Raw genomic sequence first — 10,520 nt, forward strand, 5'->3', positions numbered from 1 at the left:
ATGTGGGTAGCGCCCAAGAAAAATTTGCCAAAATGCTCTGCGTTTTTAGAACATATAAATTCAGGATTTGAGACAGTTTTCGAGTCCACATAAAGGTCTGCAAAAACAAAAGAAACTCTACACCGGAATTCATTCTCCCTGCAGAGTCGGGTAGTGGATGACTGGCTTTTCCCAAAAGTTTCTCATCTGGGAAACTTCTCTCAAAAGGTCAAAACCTATAGGTTTAATGTGTTTCATTCTGAGTTTCTTTCTTACATAAAAGCCCTTAGAGTCATGAAAAACAAAAATGCTTTGAAACTTCTTACCATAATAGAAGAATATGAATTACAGGTACAGCCCCATAGCCCTTAATTTCATTTATTATTATTTTCATGTATAATTTTACATATTTTATCTGTTCTTGTTCTGTATGCACCTTGACCTTTTACTCTAATGCAATGATCTATGAGCCATGTTGTTTGTAAATCAGAATTTGTTCATTTAAAAAAAAAAAAAAAGAGTGGGATAGTGGCTAGAAGGGAGTTTTTGCAAGTTTTTGCAGATCTCATATATCAGATTTCGCAGTTTGCGAGCTCCCTTCTAAGACGACAGCAGCGTCGTGGAATACTGCGTTCTGATTGGTTCTGCCCGATTTCCGGTTAAGGCATCTCCCCTTTCAGAATAAAATTAATACATTTAAAATAAATTTCACTCAAGAACAGGAAATATTTCTTGAGTAAAAATTTAGACACGTGCACAAAAGCTTAGATCAATGGTCGTATCAGAAAGAAAACACATTATGTACTTCAACCAATCTGTCTTTCTTCTTGTGCTGTTGTAATTTTCCTCCTGCTCAATAACATTTGATCTTATCCAATGAATATTATGTGTCATCTGTTTCAACTATTAGGAGCCTACCTATTAAACTATATGTTAATATATATAATATGATATGTAAAAATAAAAAATAAAATATAAAAATATAAAATAGTTGCAGTGTTTACACAGTTTTAACTTCTCTGTTTTTCTATTTTTTTTACAATGTTTACATTTTTATATTTTTATCTTAGTATCCTAAGTTTACTTTACTTATCTGTACATACTATAATATACTAGTTGCAATGTTACACAGTGCTGTTCACACATTTCTTTATTCTAGTAACTCTTTACTTAATGTACGTCATTTTTTTTGTTTTTATTCCATACATGCTTTGGCAATGTACACGTGTTTACCATGCCAATAAATCTCTTTTTAATTTAATTTAATTTAATTTAATTTTAATTTAATTTAATTTAATTTATTTTATTTTATTTTATTTTATTTAATATAATTTAATTAAATTTCCTGTAGACCTGCACTTTAGCTTAATTCGCACTAATAAGCTAAACTCTGTAACCTTCATGAAAATCTCTTTTTAATTTAATTTGATCTAATTTAATTTAACTTTATTATATTTTATTTTATTTTGTTTTGTTTTGTTTTGTTTTAATTTAATTTACTTTAATTTAATTTCCTGTAGACCTGCACTTTAGCTTAATACGCACTAATAAGCTAAACTCTGTAGGCTTCATGAAAAAAAATCTCTATTTAATTTTAATTTAATTTAATTTAATTTAATTTAATTTATTTTGATTTAATTTAATTTAATTTGATTTAATTTAATTTATTTTGATTTAATTTAATTTAATTTATAAATAATTTCCTGTAGACCTTCACTTTAGCTTAATTCGTACTAATAAGCTAAACTCTGTAGGCTTCATGATAAAAAAAAACAAAAAACAAAAACACTATAGGCCCTGAACAATTTCGCTGAACTTTGAAATACTCTCACCGTCAGACTTTGGATGACGCTTTTATTCTGAAGAACCAAGAGCGGAAGTATTGTTGCCGCTGAGGACGCAGTGAGAGTCAGTCAACACGTTAGTTAGTCGGCTACAAGTTGTAGAGAGAAAACTCCTGTTAACCCTCCTGAAAACAGACAACATGGACCAGGTCTCCCTCGACAGTCTGATCCTGAAGCTCCACGATGTGGACGCGGTGAAGTTCGGAGAGTACAAGCTGAAGAGCGGCATGATGACACCCATCTACATCGACCTGAGGGTGCTGGTCTCACACCCGGTGCTCATGAACCAGGTAACAACAAACACGTGCTTCTGCTGCTGCTGCTGCTGCACGGCGTGGGCCCCTTTGACTTATATATATGTCATTAAAGCAACAGCACACAGCTATCCAAAGACTACATGTTGTTATAGTAAAATGTAAGTTTCTGGGGTGTTTATCAGCTAAAAGTGAAAGTTGTTTAACCTCCACCTTCATGCAAGATGTGATTGTGTAGCAGAAGTAGAATGGTTGCTGGTAGACTGAAGGACACCACTCAGACCAGGAATCAGGATCTGCACCTTTATTTGCTATAAGGAGCAGCACAGGGCACAGTCAACACCGAGACATGGCAGGCTCTTTCTCAGTCCCCTGTGCAAAAGCTGTCCATGCTTTGCCCTATGTGTATTTTGTAGAGTATACACATATAACAAAATACAGTTATAAATAAAATATGTGCACACAAAAAAAATGCAGAAGCTACAAGTGTATTTTTAAATCAGTAAATACAGCAAAAGCTAAAAGAAAATAAGAAATAAATAAAATGTACAGCCCCTGAAATTAAATGTAATACTTTTACTAGGTTTCTAAACCCTCCAGTTTACATGGAAGTAGAAGCATTTCTTCATAAAATAAAATAAATGCACTTTAAATAATGAACTTATCTTCACATTAGGTTACTCAACTAATCCTTCCTTAAAACTACACAAGCAAAACATACAAACAACAATTTAACACCATAACGCACCTATAAGGAGCAGCACAGGGTACAGTCAGTAACTCACCCAAAACACTTCATTCATGCTTCAAAACTTTAAGTTATTGTGTCAGTAAATTGGCCACCAAAATGAAAAATTGTTTTTTTTGTTATCATGTGAGCTGCATTAGTCAAAATGCTTAGATGTTTTTTCACCATGGCAGAAAACCCTGGAAATGATTCTTGTATACAAAATCTCCCTTTTGTTCTACTTTTTGTAGACTATACCAGAATATCAGTTGTGTCTGAATCTGAATGCTCTTGTGTATCACACTGAGCTGTTAGATTCCCATTTAAACAGCAGGTCAAAGTTTACTGGGAAAAGTGTAGTAGCTACAATATTGTATATACAGAAAATATAGATATGATATAATAATATAATTTAGATATGCACACTTGTGTTTACAGTAAATGCATTTGGGTAGAAATGTGTTGCATGTATTATAAACAGAAAATTCACCATACAGTGAACGGAACATTTGCTACAAAATGACATCCATGGCAAAAAAACAAAGCCCATAACAATGAAAAAAGCTGCGTAGCAACAACAACTTGTACCTTCCCACAGTACATCACACCATGTCCTAGATATTCATGTGGACTTCCGTGTGCCTTGATTGTCATGTAGCCCTTTACCTATAACACTGCTGCATTTTAGAGTCCTCACCCGTTTTGTGTTGCTGTATTTTGCAGGTGTCAACTCTCATCTACCAGCGAGTGCTGGAAGAGGAGCTCCAGTTTGACTCAGTGTGTGGGGTTCCTTACACAGCCCTGCCTATGGCCACCATCATCTGCTCCAGACACGAACTGCCGATGCTCATCAGGCGGAAGGAGGCCAAGGACTATGGTGGGTGGCCGGACGACTAGGCCAGCTTTATTTATCAAACGTTCAAGAGTGTTGACCAAACCACAAGTAAGACATTTTGTTATTAGGATAGAAGGGATGGATGTTTGCAGCATCGGAAGCAGATTCCCGTTCATTCCTAGGAGGGTTGCTCAGTTGGCGCTTGAAGCCCAAATGGCTCAACTGCTGAGTGATAAAGTACCCGGATCATCCGTCGATCTTCCGCATCCATTGGGCCCATAGAGCAGGCGCAGTAGCGTTTCCTTTAACTCCGCCTCCCAGCCCTTTGTCTGGCGCTCATTCACATGAATGGAAGAAGGGAAATAACTCTTTATTCTTTAGACTTAATGATTTAAATAAGGACTATTCAAGTGTTCATACTGGGAAGTTGATTAACCTCAAAACAAATTATCCGCTGAGTTACAGACGTCTCTTTCCCAATGTAAGTCTATGGGGAAAAATGGGCTCAATGGCACAGACACGGAAGTTGTAGTACCGCAGTTTGGCCACTAGGAAAATTTGCTTCACAGCCCGGCGCTCTTCCTGCGGGCTTTCTCTATATGGCTTAAATGTTCACTAATGCAACAACTCTTACCAGTGATGCTATAGCAGGTCTATCTCTCAACCGTGAAAGACAAACACTTACTGAGAGCTGATTTACCTATTTAAATAACCTCAACTTGCTTTAGATAAGCGCGTTGTTCCTTTTAAAAACAGTGAACACTGACCTGCATGCAAAGCCGTCCGTCAGCCATAGATCTCTCTGGCACTACAAAGCTAACAAGACAATTGTAGAAAATCTAGAAAGTTAAGTTTCCCTCTCCTCTAAGACAACCTCTATGTATACGTGTGAATCAGCAGAAACATTTACTCCATTGGAAGATGACTTTGCCAAGGCCTTGAATTAGAGTAGAAGTGACACAATAGCTCAAGTTTGTCTAGAATAGGGACTCATAAGACTCCTTGTGTATCCCTTCTAGGAACCAAGCGTATGGTGGAGGGCTCGTTTCGTGAGGGGGACACATGTCTGATCATTGAGGACACGGTGACCAGCGGCAGCAGCATCCTGGAGACGGCTGAGGTGCTCTACAAAGGGGGACTGAAGGTGCACCGTCAAAAAAGATCACAGTAGAAATGATGCTTTTTTGTTTGAATGATCACTGTAGTAACGTTACCAAGGGCAGCACAGTGGTGATAATCGTCTTTTGAAATCTTTTACCGGTTCCAGGTGACAGATGCCATAGTACTAATGGACAGAGAGCAAGGTGGTGTGAAGATGTTGGCTTCTCAGGGGATCCGCCTCCATCCCATCATCTCCATGTTCAAGCTGCTCAACGTGCTGCTGGCAGCCGAACGCATCGACGCCAAAACAGCCCAGAGCGTCCGCAAGTTCATTCAGGACAACAACACGTTCAGGTACAGCCGCGTAGTTTGTGTGTGTGTTTGAACGCATACCTCAAATGTAACAATTTCTAAAGTAACATTTGCCTCTTTCAGCCCCAAGGACGGGAATGGCAACGGGGTTCCTGCCACCAAGAAGCCATGTGTGGAGCAGGACGTGGAGCTGAGCTACGCAGACAGAGCCAAACTACCAAGTATGTAGTCTTCCGAGCTAGTCAAGTGGCCAGCACTACTACAGTAATGCCTCTGCAAGGTTACATCCATATTTTCCACTCTTGGGGCATGATTTTAGTGATCTTTTTAAAGCATTTATAAATTTACATAGTGAATATTGCATTTTTGTCTGCAGACGTCCACCCTCTGGCGTCAAAGCTGCTGACGACCATGGAGGAGAAGCAGTCTAACCTCTGCGTGTCCGCCGATGTGACGAGCAGCGAGGAGCTCCTCCAGCTGGCCGACTCTCTCGGCCCCAACATCTGCATGCTGAAGACCCACGTAGACATCCTAAAGGTCGGAGAGAAACAAAGTCCATATTTTTACAAAGGAGAAGAAACGCCGTCACGACAAATGATCCTAATGCTCTTCTCATGTCTGCTAACAGGACTACACAGCGGCCTTCAGCCAGAAACTGCAGGCTTTGGCTGAGAAACACAACTTCCTCATCTTTGAAGATCGCAAGTTTGCTGACATTGGGAACACAGTCAAGCATCAGTATGAAGGTGAGAGGACTTGTGTATGAAATACATCTGTCTTCAAGATGACTTTTGGAAAAAAAAAAAATGTTTTGTTAATATTGTAAGTATCTTCATCCAATTTTTGTCCTAGGTGGTTTGTACCAGATCTCATCGTGGTCCCACATAGTGAATGCCCATGCGGTGCCGGGGCCCGGGGTCGTGAAGGGCCTCAGCGCTGTAGGAAAGCCTCTCGGCCGAGGCTGTTTGCTCATAGCACAGATGAGCTCCCAGGGGTCACTGGCTACTGGTGAATACACACAGGCGGTGGTAAGCATGTCTCTGCATTGTCTAGGTTCACTCAGATGTATAGTCCATTGTTCAGGGTTCCCAGTTTACAGTTTATCTCTGTTATCTTTCCAGCTGACGATGGCAGAGCAGCACTCAGACTTTGTGATTGGGTTCATCTGTGGCTCTAAGATCACCAAGAGGCCGGAGATCATCCACATGACCCCCGGGGTGCAGATGCAGGCTGGAGGTAACATTTGACTTCCTTATTTTTGACTTTCTTCTTTGTATTCGTTTCCTTTGTTTTCCTAGAAATATTGTAATTTACATTCACAAGTTTATATTTACATGTAATTAATTTGTTTTTAAAAGGATATACATACATACACACTTGTATAGATGCATACGTACACACTTCAACTTCAATATTCTTTATCTGACATGTGTCTCGAGTGACCACTTGTGATCGGGTCTCACTTTCCAGCGCTATATGCAAATAAAGACGTACATCTTTTCCGTTTGCAAAGACCAAATGCAGTTTGTCTTTTGAATTATTTCATTTACTTACTAGACTAAGAAAAAATAATTTAATTCACCGTGCTGCTCAAAGGTTACCGGCAGCTACCGGCAACTTTTAAGGTGCGATGTTTACTCGATGCATAAGTTCACGTCGTGAATCAGTCAACACACGTTAAAGGTGCTAAATGCAAGATTGGGAGCATTTCTATTGCCTCCTCATGGCTCTCAACATGGCGACAGCGGAGGGACACACAGAGGCAGAGCAACTTCATTCTCTGCTCATGTAGAAATTATTACACTATATCTTTACCATTCCAGTTGGTTTCATATAGGCTCTCTTGCATGACATACGCTTTAGTGATGATTGGATCTTCAAGCACTTAATTATATGAATATGGGTCGTTCCGTTGCGCTCTGGCTTTGACACAAGGAGGAGCTCTAGTACAAGAAATGATTTCTGGGCCTGCTATCAATACTCCTCAACAACCTCCCTCTTCCTCTGTCTCCCCTCCTCACCCATCCCTTCTCTGTTCCAGGTGATGGGTTGGGCCAGCAGTACGCCACCCCAGAGGAAGTCCTCTGCAACAAAGGCTCTGATGTCATCATCGTCGGTCGGGGTATCCTGGAGGCCTCCGATAGGCTGAAAGCTGCTGAGTCGTACAGAAAGGCAGGCTGGGAGGCTTACACAAAGAGACTGGGCCAGAGCGGCCAATAGGAGCTCAGGACTGGCATCCGCATCGTTATGTCTAATTTCAAATTGAACCTACAACTCTAATAAGGATCTTTTAAGTATTTTCTCTTTTACATCTTCAAAGAACACCAGTGTGCACATAGTTGTATACATAGAAACATATGTAGACATTTGCAGGAGGTACCTGGCAGGTGTAGGGAACCAGACACTGATTCTGTCCTATTAATAAGCTGCTTCTGATTCCCTCCTATGAACTGCACAACTTGATTTTCACAAATCAACACATTTGGGGAAAATGTTTCAGTACTTCTTTTATGATGGTGAATTCTTCCTGTCCAGGTTAAACCATGCAGGGTTGGAGATGCGATGTGGATTACCTAGAATAGCTAGTTTTTTTTTAATGAGTTGGCTGCTAAAGTCCACTGAGGATTTGTTTGTTAAACAGGATTACGAGGTGTTTCTCATTCCTTTCACAAAGACTCCTTCTTCCAGTCAGGCTGAAGCTTTTCTGTCGCCACAAGACCACCATTCATCTGTATGCTTTCATATAATTGCTGAAATACTACACCAAGATTTGTAGTACAAATAAGAGTGGGTACGGCTGAAACTTTTTAATGGTTGTATAATATCTAGGCTGTAATTCAGGGAATTTTCCAGCAGTAAATCACAGCTAGTGACAGAGGTATTAGTGTTGAACTCCATCTTCACAAAGTGTTAAGTTGATTTTAAACCTGTTTGTACAGTTACTTTGTTTCATAGCAAAGGGAACAGCTTGGCCAGTCATAATTTACTAATGAACGCTGGGTTTCAGATAATGTTTTGACCGTGGTCCTGACTTGACTATGCTTTTCTTAAAGGGAACACTTCATGTAATGAATTTCATAGGTCAACTACAAAATGATGGCTTTCTATTTGCCTGATTGATTTCAACGTCCGAAAGAGAATGCGACAAAAAACTGTGGACCGTTTGAGTGTTCGGCCTGCTTGATATTTATTTTTCAACCTTTTCTCAACAGCTGCAGTTGTTTGATTATTAGTTTGGATGATCAGTGTGTAGCCCCTCAGATGGTTTTTAATACTTTAAAGGGAATACTAAATGCAGCCGGGTTAGACGTCACATCTGTCTTAAGTCCAATGTCTTCCGTCCACATTGCTTAACTCAAAATAACAAATACTGAGGTGAGAGATATAATTTCAGTTACAATGTGACACGATCAGTGATCCCAGTTGTTCTCTTTCATCAGGTTTGTTAAGACAAAGAGAAAATTGCCTTCAGTTTCTGACACCTCCCTCTAAAAGTAAACAGATTTTTTGTAGTCGGTTTGTCCTGGAGCCATGACAGTTGTGCTGTTAGTACTACAGTAGGCCTACATGCAGGGAAATGGCTTCATGGTGATCCTGATGTATTCTCATACTTGGTTAAGTTTCTAATCCAACAGAGACCTTGTTTGGCTTTTCCCCTCCATGACTAAAAGAAGAAATGCAATGTCTTTTTTTGTAATGTGAATACTTCAATAAATCCTGTGTTGAAAAACTACTTTTTTTCATGTTTAATATTGCTCCCCTATGGTACATATATGTAATATGTGGCAAATTTTTCTGGGGCGCTACCCACATAATCAGCTGTGCTGCTCATCCCATAAATGCATGATCCTTACAAGTTGGACATCATTGTGAAGGTAAATAAACAGGCTTTCTAACAATGTAAAATACAATGACGATAAGCATTGTAACAGAGAAATAATTCTCCAAACTTTTGTTTCCCAGTTTATGTAATAATACTATACTAAAAAACTACTTTTTTCATGTTTAATATTGCTCCCCTATGGTACATATATGTAATAGTACTATACTGTTGGGTTATTTGTGTTTTAAACTTCCACATCCTCCAGGTGGAAGATCTGTTATTCTACCTTTTGTAAATTGTTTTTCATACTCAATTTGGATGTAAATACTGATCAATTTACAATCAAATGTTATCATTTACAGATAGGCCTTCAGAATATATTTAAATGTTACATTAAAAGCTCTTGACTATACTGTAAAATCTGCATTACACAGGATTACCTCCACTGTGGTTTAGTGAAGTTTATATAGTACTGTATTCCAGAACGAGAATGTGACATGGGGATTCTTAATTCCGTGATGTCATGTATGACGTCACAGGGGATGTCAGCAGTACAAGTTATTGGACGGGGCTTATGTTCCGTGTCATGTGTGACGTCATATGTGACGTCACACATGACACGGAACGTCATATGTGATGTCACGGGCCTCCCAAAAAAGTTTACTTATAGGACCCCTTTCTGTCATTCAAATCACCCGCTTGTGTATGCCAGGCAAGTGCTAGTCTCACCTGAGATATCCCTACAGTGGTTTTCCATTGTAGTTGCCTCTCAGTGGTTCTGATAATGAGTCTTAAGCTTCATGCTTGAGCTCACAGGAGCCACTCAGGGAAAAGCTGTCAGGGTGAGCTGCTCCAGCAGCTGCCCTGCAGATGTAAATCCGGCATATGGGTCTTTTTTTGTTTTGTTTTTCTCTCTCTCTCTCTCTTTTTCTCTCTCTCTCTCTCCCTTTTAGGTTTTAAAAATTCCATCCCGTGACGGCAAGACTTTGACCAATCACAGGTCATTTCATTGAGAGAGCGTTCCTATTGGCTGTGCTCCGGTCATGTGACCGAAACGTGGCGTTCCTTCACCAGATTTCACAATGGTAACTGTCATGTCTAGGGTTAACAGGCCACTGTTAGAATGTTGAAATGCATTATGGGTAGACGAGGAGAAGAAAGGAAAATAAAGAGAACGCGCTAAGCAGCAGACGTGTGGTCCCTGTTATTGGATTCAATTCGAATATCCCTGCTTAATTCAGGAGTAAGGCAGAGATATAACAGTAACGCGTCACAAACTTTCTAATTTTACAACTAAACTGTGCACTACAAGATGATTCTGAAAACATTTGAGGCGAGAAAGAGGCATTAATGTAATATAATATTGATTCATATTTGATCAGCGCTGTCTAGTTTGACCGTTTGGTCGGAGTTCGTGAATGATGACAGCCGGCTCTCATAGACGGCAGCTGGACAGCAGACCTCAGATCAGCTCTTAGTGCTTGTTTTCCTCCGGTATGTGAAATCTTGCAGATGCCGTTAGGAGCACCGGGGGACACCGGAGGACACAGAGGCACATGATTTTTTTCAGGTTACCTGTTTCATGTACTACTGTCACGATATAGCGACCGTTTTATAAAAATAACCTTTTTAAAACATATTTGCT

General features: G+C 39.7%; 1 protein-coding gene across 1 annotated transcript; it reads left to right on the plus strand.

Moving 5' to 3' along the window:
• The first annotated feature begins 1,849 nt into the window (after positions 1–1,849).
• umps (uridine monophosphate synthetase) lies at positions 1,850–8,785 on the plus strand. The gene is made up of 10 exons (XM_074657496.1): positions 1,850–2,113; positions 3,528–3,681; positions 4,659–4,783; positions 4,907–5,094; positions 5,176–5,273; positions 5,429–5,589; positions 5,681–5,798; positions 5,905–6,080; positions 6,174–6,288; positions 7,094–8,785. Exons 1-10 carry the CDS (start codon positions 1,964–1,966, stop codon positions 7,270–7,272), a joined length of 1,464 nt encoding a protein of 487 aa, XP_074513597.1. The 5' UTR covers positions 1,850–1,963; the 3' UTR covers positions 7,273–8,785.
• The last annotated feature ends 1,735 nt before the right edge of the window (positions 8,786–10,520 follow it).

This window comes from Sebastes fasciatus, chromosome 14 (genome assembly GCF_043250625.1).
Source record: "Sebastes fasciatus isolate fSebFas1 chromosome 14, fSebFas1.pri, whole genome shotgun sequence".
NCBI classification, from domain to species: Eukaryota; Metazoa; Chordata; class Actinopteri; order Perciformes; family Sebastidae; genus Sebastes; species Sebastes fasciatus.